Raw genomic sequence first — 12,645 nt, 5'->3', positions numbered from 1 at the left:
AACTGGTTTATTCCCCAAAGCTGAAGGTCTGTTTTGGGAATCAATAAATATTAGGCAAGGCAAATATCATAACAATCTCAAATATACACATAAAACTGTGTGTGTATGCATGTGTGTATATATGTATATGTATATGTATATGTATATGTATATGTATATGTATATGTATATGTATATGTATATGTATATGTATATGTATAGTGGGTTGCCCCCGGTTCGGACCGGTTCTATAGAACTGGTAGTAAAACCGGGGGAGGCTCCGCCCACTGACCCTGACATCATCAGAAGTGATCTGCGCATGCGCAGAAGCAAGGCACATGCATGAGCGAAGCGAGTGCGTGATCCCGTTGCTTACCGGTAGTAAAGGTAAGTAGAACCCACCCCTGATGTATATGTATATGTATGTGTGTGTGTGTGTGTGTGTGTGTGTGTGTAAATATATGTGTGTGTGTGTGCATATATGTGTGTGTATATGTGTACGTTTGTGTGTGTATACATGTACACACACACACACACACACACACACACACACAGGATATAACTATATAGGAACTGGCTCAGTGAATGTTCCCTGTTCATAGTTCTTTGTAAGAGATTATCTGATGCTTAAAGCATTATAGATGTTCCCTATTCATTCTCTCTCACACAGAGATTCACACTGATCAAATGGCTTTTGAAGAAGAAGAAAACAAGGAGTCCTGCTGTTGCTCAGCTGTTTTGAAATGAAATTGTCTTCATGGTGACTGGCCCTCAAATGTTTGTTCATTTGTTTTATCCACTTTCATGGGTAGGATCATCCCTTATCCTGTCATTATTTATGTTTAAGCTATGGATAGCAACTTATGACAACAATGCTGATTTGTTGACTATTGCTATGGTGTTCTGGGCAACATTCTAAGACTGTTTCATTTTTCTATCTCTGTGCAACTATACCTTCTCTTACACACTTCATAGAGCAGTATCTCACTGGCAAAGATACTATAGTCACACAGATTGCATTGCTCCTCACTGACTGCTTTTGCTTACCCATGAGTTTGTCAGCACTATTCCAGGGCCTGATGCAGGATCAGTGTGACTGCTTACTCCAGTTTCTCAAAAGAGCCTGGCAGGCTGTCCTGTTGTTGATCTTCCACTCAATTTACCCCATCTACATGTTTATCTCATGTACAGCCTTGAGACCTTGCTTTTCTTATTCACCCTATTAACTTGTCATTATTTAGTTTCAATATCTTTTCAACTTTTGCTGGGCTTACTTCAGCCATGTCAGCAGGTTGTACAATGGCTACGCATAGTTTAATGCCCTAGATGGCGTTAGCCGCCATAATACACAAAGCACGCAGCTAAACTGTCTACATTCACACCACCAGAAAATCCTGATCTGGATGAAATCCTGTAGTCAGAAAACTACAGTTAAAGTTTTGGTTCTTTCTTCAGCACAAATGAGAAACCAAACAGGTCTGCTATTTCAGGCTGCCCAGGAAATTAAAAAAGGAACCTTGCCCACAAGTTGTTCTCTGCAGAGAAAAATAAGGAAACAACTTCAATTGAAGCAAATGGATGATCAGTTGTAAGCTATTTTTAAAGCTATGGCTCCCCTGTTGCCACTGTTACTCTTTCTCTGCACTCTGATTACTCCCAGCACTTAATAGGCTAATTGAGGACTGGCTGAAAGTATACTTAGAATAGATTGTGGGAGACAAGCCTAAATTTGAAGATAATTCTTACTATGGAAAGACCAGAGCAATGACTATTTTCTGACAAATTCTATGCCACACAGACTGCCTTTTATCTTGTACTTGGACGATTAGATAAACACCATCTCGGCAGAGAAGACACAAACTGGTCTTATATTGATCCAGGAATTGTCTAAACAATAAGTCTACTTTTACCATTGCCTGGCCATGTCCAGTTTTGATACATTTTAGTGTCCCATGGAGGAAATGCCGCCTGCTATTGTAATAGCTTGACCAATGGATTAAGGAAACTTTTTTTGAATCTGCCATACAATAAGAAAAAAAAAACATATTGTTTTCAAAAAACGTGCAAAGAAACAAGTAAAGTTTTATTTTTTATGGCCCCCAAGAAGCTGGTTAGGAAGCAGAATGAAAAATGAAATGCAGATATGAAATACTAGCTGGACGCCCGTGCTTTGCTATGTGCTCGGGCTTGATAAATTGACACTTACAGCCTGAAACTTAATGTAGAATGTGTAACTCTGTAGGATCAGAGTGTGTTAATATAATGCAACTGGCAATTGGAACAGAGGGGGAGTGGGAGTAGAATGCCCCAGCCTGGCAGCATCTATCGGTATTCATCTGGCTAGCATCCTGTCAGTATGTGAGAGACTTGAGGGATGTTTGGAAACTCAAACAGTATTTGCTGTGTGAGCAAGGAGACAGGAAGGAGGCTGGGTGTGGCTTAGCTCAACTGTTCTGTAGTAAAGCTGTTTGCTGCTGTGAAAGTAAAACTGAAACTGAAAGTCCTCTCCTCTGCTTGTGTTTTGCATTTGGAACAGATTTCTTTTGAGATGGGGAGGAGGAGTAGAACTCCTTAGCATCAGAGGGCTGTTAGGAAAGTGAAACAGAGCATGTTAATAATAATATAGGAAATACTAATGATCTGATGGTCATTTCGAAAAATCCTTTCTTTGTGAACACCTAGAAGCCAAGAGGAACATATGTGGCAAATTTCAAGTTTGTAGGCTTTTCGGTTCTGGAGATTTCGTGATTAATGCATGAGTGGTTTTATATATATAGATTATTTATAGATAAATGTATTTATATACTATAAATAGTATTTCTTGCACAGTTAGTGAAGGATAAAGATGGAAAACAGGGACAGGTACTCGAGAACAGTACAATATTACAATTTTAATAACTTTCCAGATATCAAGTCACATTTCCATGGAGATGTTCTAAGTATCCCAAATAACTACAATTTTAAGGGATACAAAATCCAAGTAAGTTATATAATTGGGAAGAGGCAGGGTGCATTTTTATAATCATCAACACCAATCTGCCAGAATCCTCTCTTATTTTTGCAGTAGCGAATATGGAGATGTCTCGTGTAATCTAAAATGGGACAGAACAGGAAATCTATGTTTCCCAGAAATAATTTTATAGGGCTCCTGTTTTCTCCTTTTAACCATGGTTATCAAATCCAAGTATTTTTGGCACATTTAGTGCTAGGTTACAAAGCCAACACTAATTAAAAAGAAGTTTTATTTTTTAAAAAAGCAAGAAAAGCATTGATAAGAGCTCCCTATTATTCATCTAATGAAAAATGTTGAGTATTATAAAAAAAAGTATTCATTTATTTGAATTGTTGGAATGGAGGACATATTAAGTTTGATTTTTTCCCCAAAGGATAGCGTTTTTTTGTGTTTTTGTTATTCATCTTGCTTATACTTGCTTATAAGGAGTGTGAAGTATTGCAATAGTTCTAGCACCAACATTTTAGATTTATATAGTTCTTATTTATGTAATCAGGACATTAAAAATGGATGAATTTGCCACTTAATCTACTAATTTAATAACCATGTGCTCTAATGAAACTAATTCCTCTTATATATTGAAATATACTGGCCATGCAAATGTCAGGTTTTTTTTTTTTTAAAAAAGATCCAAATACAGCTGACATACTCCTATAACATATATCATTTTTGTTTGCATTTATTGCTCTTTAATTTACTATTTTGCATCCCAAAAGAGTGGTCTTTTATATTAACTGCCTTAACATATGAATATTGATGAATGAATTGCATTTAAACAGCTGAATTATAGGAAATGTAGAACAGGAAAATGAAGACTATAAATAGCAGCGCTCTTTTATGATGCCTAATTTTAACATACAAATTTACTATTTTACATTACTACTTCAAGCCCCAAATCTTATTGTATTTCATTTAATGTTCACTGCTACTATTGAACTCAATGAACTGCCACCTGGTTTTAATGGCTCATGAGCTTAGAATGGGGGTGTAGGTGGCAGATTGCTAAATCCAATTTTCACTCAAACTTTCAGGCTGAGGGAAGGAGAAGGGGTGGAACATTCTGGGTGGTAGCAGCAGCATATTGGTGGCTTCCTTACTAGTGGGCTGGTACCATCCAATGGCTGCCATGTTTGGCAAATCTGCCAGTCATGCCCACAAAGTCAGAGGAGGGGTGGCATCTGAGCTAGGTGTCAGATACTAAATTGCTAATTTTCTTGCTTGTTTATACCCACATAACTCCTGTAAAATTCAATGTAGTACCTAAGAAAGCTTCACAAGCATAAGATTATTTAAATATTTAAAATGAATGATAATCTGAACTCTTGTTCGGGACCAAATCTTAATAATTACTTTTCATTGTATCTGTATAGAATGTAGATTTTTAGTATTATCCTTTAGAACTTTTTCCTTTTACCATTTCTTATGAATCTTATTAGAATGTAATAAAAGTCTTACCATCATTTCTCAGGATTAAAGGCGTAGGAGGCCCTCGCACTCTGCTATTTGTTACTGTGTTTGTCACGACACACGTATAATTTCCCACATCCGATTTCTCTACTTTAGCTATGTATAAATTCCCAGTCTCTTGCGAAACAAAGCGGCGATTATCCTGGTGCACAAAAGTTGGATATTCATTGAAAATCCAGGCATATATCAATTCTGAAAATAAAGCAATAATAACTATTAATAATATTACAGAATATACTTGTGGAAAGCAGAAGACTAGGTCATAAAAGAAGCAAACATCAACTCTCCCTAGACATGCACACAGACTTTTCAAACTGTTAACGTGAGAAGAAGGATTGCATTTTTATTAATTTGAAGCCACTCTGATTTTCAGACACCAGCTCTGTTTTTTAGCCTAACAAAGTAAAAATATGCATTTATACAATCCTGGGGGAATCATTCAGCAAAATAAGCAAGTACTTAGAGCAACAATGCAAGGGAGGAGCACCACAGAGTTCCCCCCGCCCCGCCCCAGTTATCATGCTCTTAACTCTTTCACTTACATGCTCAATTTTATATGACTTTTTTGGAATCCTAACCTGTTGTGTTAAACTTTAATCTGCTTTTTTTTAAAAAAAATATATATTTCCTTGGCATGGTGAGTGACTCCAGTTTAAAACATTTGGTTTCAAAGTGTTGTCAGATATCACATTTGTTTCCATTTCGTGGTATGAGAGTTTTGTTTCTATTGAGAGCACCATTGTTTGTTTGTATTTAGGACATAAACTGAGTTTAATCTGATCCTACATGTATATAAAGGCAAATAAAGGAATCTTTGTGTGGAGAACTCTAAAACCTGGGCAATACTTCAGCGACACATTCCAATGTTTTATTTTTTTGGAAGAGACAGACAGGAACTCTTGATTGCTAGCTGCCTAATGTATGAATCAGAAATCAGTGCATGGTTACAGAAAGTAAACAAAGCCACAAATTCCCTAAAACTAGCTATCTGGAAACATTTACCAGCTAGGCACTCTATATATTCCAGTAGAAGAGAGTATACAATTTGTAGCTCAAGACTGAACCGGGGGGTCCTTGGTGCTCTCTGAGCTTGGCTGTTTGCTTACAGATGTTTCATTACCCAACTAGATAACTTCATAAGTGTGAGTGAGTGTGGGCAAGGGTGGGAGTCAGCCAGTTCGGGCAAACCAGATGCTAATTTTACATCTGGTTCCCTGAACCGGTAGTTGCAAGGACTGGCTGGCCCCGCCCACCCCTCCCCTCCCAGGAGTCTGTTTTGGATGCCAGGTAAGTCCAGTGCCTGTGTGGAGGCTCTGGGAGGGCGAAAAATAGGCCTCCTGGAAGTTTGGAATCAGGTCCATTTCTGGCCTCCAGAGAGCCTCCGGAGCCCAGGGAAGCTGTTTTCGCCCTCCCAGAGGCTTGAGGAAAGCCTCCAGAGCCTGGGGAGGGTGAAAATGCCCCTCCCCTGTGGTGCAGGAGGCCGAGTAGGCCACATCCACCATAGCCATGCTCACCCAGCAACCGGGCAGACAACCAGTTGCTAAAATTTTTGAATCCCAACCCTGCGTGTGGGGTTTGCTCCTTGTTTATATATAGTAGCTTGCCAGGAACCACTAAGAAGCAAACCATACCCCCACCATCTGGCAGGACAACTATTGTAAATAAACAATGAGCAAACCTCGTACTAAGTGATGATATTATCTAGTTGGGTAATAAAATATTTGAAAGCAAACAACCAAGCTCAGAGAACACTGAGAATTCCACTCTATATATCATTTGGAAATTTGTGGCATTTACAGTAAATATAAAAAGTTTTCCATTAAAAAAGTTTTAATTCTCCATCTGATTGTAACTCATCATGCTGGATTTAAGAACAAATCATATCTATTTCTTTACTCTTTGATTTGCCTAATTGTTTGCTTCTACAGTTAGGACTTCATATACCCTGAAGATTAGAAGAGGAGAAATATGTATATTAAATGAAGTATTCAAGGGCATTATGACTAATTCAACAATATTCCCAATTTATACTTTATCTTTGGAAATTATGCAACAACAGGGACATACATTGCAAGCAACTTCCAGCACTTAGGTTTCACTATAATCTTGTTATATTAATGCAAGACTATTACCCTAAACATCTTAAGAAGACTATTAAAAGAATTAGAGAACCATCTGTTGCAGCTTTATAGGAGTATTTTAATTCCTTTTAATGAGTCATCATTGTAATTGACCTCCACTATTGTAATACATTTTAAGATACAAGGGCTCAATCCACCAAACAGATTTGCCCCCTCACAATAATTATTTCACTTTCAGTTTACATGAACACATTGCATTCCAATGTTTACTAACAAAAGATGATACTGTTATACCTTAATAATCACTCCCCAATGGAAACCATCTTTACTGGATTTTTAGAAGGTACAATAATTATGTTTATGTGGCTTATCTAATCATTGTATTTACACATGGGCATCTAATTATAAGTAACCCTATGTTATTGTCATGCGGATGCTTCTAATGAACAAGATAGCATTTCTCATCAGGTATAACACATTCCAGGAAAAAAAAATCTGGGGCCCTAAACCATTCTTTTTTACTTTGATTTACACATTAATTTCCTTTCCTTTAAATGAAGGTAACGGTTTACAGATACTCTACTTCAGACTGAGTACAACTGATTTCTTCTTGTTGCTGTTGTTTTCCTTTCCATATCCCCCAGAGACCATAAAGAATTTTAAATAATTCTTGTACTGTGAATTAACAGATGCCACTTATGTGCATGCATCATAAGGGAGCTTGTTAGAAAACAGTGACAACGTAGATTGATCCAGTCTCTCCCATGAAGCTTGGCAAAGTAGAGAGTTATTTCCACTCATGGATGGCATTTGTAAAATCCATATGGTTCTGTGCCAAAAGGCATTTAAAGTTGATGATCCAAAAATGCCAAGAGGAGATCTATAATTCCAAGAGCTCGGCAGTAAACAGAATGTTCTTCTTGTTTTCTTCCAGTCCTGTGAGAAAGGTTGGGTGAGAGAGAGTGACTGGCCCATAGTACCTCAATGAACGTCTGTGGATGAGGAGGGACTGGAATCTGGATACCTCTCTGCTCATGGTTCAGTTCTTTGACTACTACATCATTGATGGGTAGATAACAGATAAATAAAGTAGCTTATTTGTGATTGTCTAAAGTTGGGTCATGACAACTGGACTTCTTTTTTGGTTTGAAATGTTTTGCTGCTTATCCAAGTAGCTTTTTCAATCTGGTTATGGAGATCCCATATATGTCCTCCAGGGTGATTTCCTTTCTCACCAAATCTGAATAGGTTCTTAGGTGAGTAGACAGAGAGTCATTAAGGGTCATTGCTCCTAAATCCTTCTTTCAGGTGTGTTGTTAAGTGGTGACCTCATTGGTGAACCTGTGAAGTGCTCTTGATCTTCCTGGGGACTGATACAAGAACAGCATAAAAAATGATGGACAGGTTATGTCTGAGGCCTCCACCTCTATTGAAAGAAGGACTTTACACTTTAGCATAAATGGATTCCTTTGCTCCTCTCTCAAATCATATATCTTCCCTGTCCAAAATGTGAACACATTTGTCCTCAAAAGAGTGTCCTTTTTCTTTTTCGTTTAAGTGAAGGTATACTGCTGATTCTGCTTGCAGACTCTGTAAACATCATGAATCACCTCAAATCACTGCATCCCCCCTATTTTAGGGGGAGATGGCACAGGATCTTCAATAAGATTCTGGAAAGATTGATAAAGTGAGCATGCAGTATAAATTTTCAAAGGCAATCCCTTTAAGATTTTTTTTCACACATCCAAATTAAGTGCTAATACAGATGTTGAAAATAGTTTTCTTTTTCTTTGAACAAACATCTGTGCCTGAGCTGTAGATACCAGCAAGCAAATAAGATGATCTAGGCCCCTGATGGCCAATTTATGGCATGCGTGCCAGAGGTGGCACACAGCACCCTCTCTGATGGCACGCGAGCTGCTGTAAAAGTTCAGCTCTGCTGCGATGTGCGTGTGCCTCCTGCTGGCCAGCTGGTCTTCGGGTCTCTGCCGTGCATGCACGGGAGGGGCACATGCGGGGCCACGTGCACATGCATGGGTGGAGCACATGAATAGGGGCTGCGCATGTACGCATGTGTGGGGCGGGGTGCATACAGGGGGCATATGCGCATGGGCACGCTGCATGGCATTTTGGGGATGTGGGTGCACACACAGACATTCATGCACTTATGTGCACGCTTTAGACACTCGGTCCGGAAAAGGTTAGCCATCACTGATCTAGGCCATTTATTCAGAAAATATATTAGATAAATCTTATTAATTTGTTTTCTTGCTGAAATAACTTCTCTCCCCAAAATCTGAAGTACTCAACTTCCCATTCCCATTTGGAGATGTCATCATGAGAGGAACAAAGAGGAAATGCATTGTCTGATACAGACAATGATGTAAACCTTAACAGAAGGGTTGATTCTTGCTTTGCTTTGACATTGCTGGGCAAATAAACATAGGATCCCTGATTTGCCTTAGTCCCTTGTATCTTCCTCACAGGTATGTGACAAGATGTTAGCTAACCACCATTAGCTACAATATCTAAGAACAGAAAGAAACAAAGAGCTGACCACAGACAATTGCTAAGAAAAAATATTTGGGCAGACAGAAAAAAGATGACGTTTTAAAGAAACAAGCAAGCTATTGAAAAGTGAAGAATTGGCGAGAGGATGGATTGAGTTATGGTGTTGCATACTAAATCTCAGAAAGGAGAAATGAATTCAGAATGAGAATTATTAGTCCATATTTTGCCTCCTGAATCAGCCATTGATTCCTGCTTTCCTCAACCACTCCTCCTCTAACTCACCTGTACTTCTGAGAGATCAAAGTGACTTTACAATATGGTGAAAATTTAACATCAGCCTATATTATTGGGAAGGCCTTAAGTCACTACCCCTTTCCCCTTTCCCTTCAATCTCAGTTTTTATTTATTCTCAACGATTGAATCAAACTTCAAATATTGTAACATCTTATGCAGCTAGGTCAGACATTCCCAAACTTTCTCCATTCATGGCACCCTGAGTGTCTCACTAACTTTTCACGGTGCCCAAATTATATCCAAAGTCAGTGCAGCCAACTCATGAACGGTATGGTTTATTAAATTATCCTATGGCACCTCTGTGAGTTCACTGTGACACTCTGGGGTACTGTGGCACAAAATTTGGAACCCTCAGAACTAAGTCAAGACCCCCCAAAAATGAAATTTAGCTGAATCCTAAGCCTCATGCACACAGTTTAGGCATATGGGGGCTATCAAATGGAATGAAGTATATGGAGATAGGAAGTAATTGCAGAGTGAAAGAAGTTCCCTTTCAGTAAGCAGAAAAATACTAGTCCCTCAGTAGTAGCAGTAGGCAATTAACAATCTTCATTTACAGGAAGATGTTATTTACAGACTATCATCACTTCCTTGGTGGTAGAAATATACCCAGAAAACATGCAGCTAACAGTTCTCAGTCAGTGTGCAGATCATCATAGCATTGAGGTCAGAAGTTTCCCAGATGGTGGACAAGTGATAATCCCAAGTAGAGACGAGTATGAATGGAGACAAAAGAAAAGGAGCAGATACATCCTGAGCCTAAACTGGGACAGTAGATCCATTTATGAATAAATTGTCTTAACTTGATGCTAGATTTCACACTTCTCTGATTTCCCCCATTCCCCAACAGTTGACCTATTTTTAAATTACTTGACTATGATCCTACATAAAGTTTTTTCTAGGCAGCAATTTCATTTGTACCTAGAATTCTGATAGTTAAAATAATGGTAGTATATTATTCTATACACAAAAAAATGCAGAAATGTTCAAGGTAAAGTATAACAGAATGGAACAATAACCTAAATATAAATGCAAAATATGCAGTTTTGAGTTCTATAGGGATGCCTGTGCAGTGCACTATTTGTATCTGTTTCAAACTTGGCAGATTTCTTCTAATAAGACTTCACCTACTAATTGGTCTGAAAGTGACAATTGCTGTCCCATAGGCAATTTGTAACAACTGAGTAAACGGCCTCTTAATATACAGCACGAAATGACTTTGAGCCAGTTAGTTAAGTAACAAAAAAATAGGATTAGAGTTTATAACAAGATGTTTGGCAATATGGAAGATGTCTGCACGGTAATAATTAATTGTTCTAAAATAGATGACACCAGGTAAAACATCAAAAGTTCTTAGAAAGGTTAAGGATTTTTAAACTAATATAAATATTCCCTGTATCTTATAAAATATGCTTATCAGAACTAGTTGATTAAAACATCATTGTGGATTTTTCCCATTTTTCAATATTGGATTTTTTTTCAAGGTAGTCTTCCTAAAGTCTATTTCCTAAAAGTGAACATGGGTCTTATAGATAATTATTATATTACTTTCATTTCATTTCTTGTGTCCCAAGCATTTAAGCTCTGCACTACTATAATTAAGACATTTTCAAAACTAGCAACTGGTTGTAATCTATTTCTATTTTTAAATGTTTATTTATACTTTCTATTCCATTCTTCCTTCTGCAGCATTTCTTCTATATTAACAATACCACTTTAATAAACAGATGTACTTACAGAAAGTGCCCTTTTAGGAATCAAATATTCTGTTTATGGAAATGAAGTTAACTCTGAACTTAAGCCAACTTTCTCCTATCAAAAAGACTATTGTACCATGTCAGCCTGTTGTTGCAAACTTCAGATGATTTCCATCTTGCAGATGTTGTCCTCTTCAATAAATATGTAATACTTTTATATGTATTTCTCTGTGTATGTATATTTGTTTATGTGTCTCTGATCCACATCCAAGAAGGGGTCCAACACTATGATACTTTTGGGTGTCTCTAAATCCTGATGTGCATGGAAAAGAGACAGGGTTTATGTTATGACACTGCTTTCATAAGTCTGACTCCCCTTGTCCTATCCCACAGACACTGCTGGATCAGTGGTGGGTTTCAAAATTTTTTACTACCAGTTCTGTGAGTGTGGCTTGGTAGGCGTGGCAGGGGAGGGATACTGCAAAATCCCCATTTCCCTCCTGATCAGCTGGGACTTGGGAGGCAGAGAATAGATGGGGGCGGGGCCAGCCAGAATTTTTAGTACTGGTTCTCCAAACTACTCAAAATTTCCGCTACCGGTTCTTTACAACTGGTCAGAACCTGCTGAAACCCACCTCTGTGCTGGATATATATCTTGTGGAATCACACACACACACACACACACACACACACACACACACACTTGAATTGCTGATTCAAAAAATAATTATGTCTGTAAAATAACAGGCTTTTATAAAACTAATTGAGTTTTAATTAGTTTGATTGTTTTATGTACCTTATTTTGAGCATTTCTTTACTAACATAGAGTACTCAAGATTATTACTCATATTTGTGTTTGCCAAAATCTTTGTGTTCAATGTCAGAAGCTATTATGAAATATTAAAATTGCGGAGCAATAAAGCAAAATTGAGGCAGTGTTGGATTTGAAAACAACGTAGAAGTACAAGTTCTTGAAATTCTGCTTCAACCATTAGATAAAAACGTTATCCAGTGAATTAGCAGCCAAGTTAAAGACTATTCAGGAATCTAGATCATTACAAAATAATTTGGTCCATCTATATAATAAATACCTTGTATAATATGCAGAACTGATAGTCAGCTGGTTATGCATATCACATGCTTGCGAGATGAATTTATTGTTAAAAATTCCGGTTTGGTTCCCGTTGCTGACAGACGGTCTTTTCTCGCCAGCCCCATTGCCTGTAAAGAGCCGCTTCAACAAAGGAGAAGCGGCTCGGAAAATTCCGAATCCTGCAGGAATCGAGAATAGAGCTGGCGAGAGTCAGGTAGAGCCCCTGTGCAGCCCCCAGATTGCATCCCTTTGCTTCTGGGGAGGAAACAGGCGAGGCTCCCTACCCAGCTCGCCGAGGCTCCGGACAGCGGTGACAATTCTACACCTCGTAGAACAAGGCGGCAGGACCAACCTTCCTATTGAAAATAAAGCGAACTTTCCAAACGAACAGGGTGAAATCTGGACTTGAACTACAAAAAAGCAAGTATTTGTGATAGCCCTGTGACTAACTTTAAAACGAAAGATTGAAAGTCTCCTGAAAATGGCGCCCAGCTTCAGCATTAACAAAAG

General features: G+C 38.2%; 1 protein-coding gene across 1 annotated transcript in view; it reads right to left on the bottom strand.

The window, feature by feature from the left end:
* Positions 1 to 12,645, bottom strand: part of LOC139312246 (contactin-4-like) — a 248,694-nt gene that overhangs the window by 124,233 nt on the left and 111,816 nt on the right. The window contains exon 3 of the mRNA XM_070936863.1: positions 4,448 to 4,651. Coding sequence (XP_070792964.1) covers positions 4,448 to 4,651 — 204 coding nt within the window. The remainder of the gene's footprint in view (positions 1 to 4,447; positions 4,652 to 12,645) is intronic.

This window comes from Pituophis catenifer, unplaced genomic scaffold (genome assembly GCF_029215685.1).
Source record: "Pituophis catenifer annectens isolate HBS135680 unplaced genomic scaffold, rPitCat1.0.hap2 SCAF_2, whole genome shotgun sequence".
Lineage (NCBI taxonomy): Eukaryota > Metazoa > Chordata > Lepidosauria > Squamata > Colubridae > Pituophis > Pituophis catenifer.
Note: the sequence above shows the minus strand (reverse complement) of the source record. Positions and strands in the feature narration are given on the sequence as shown.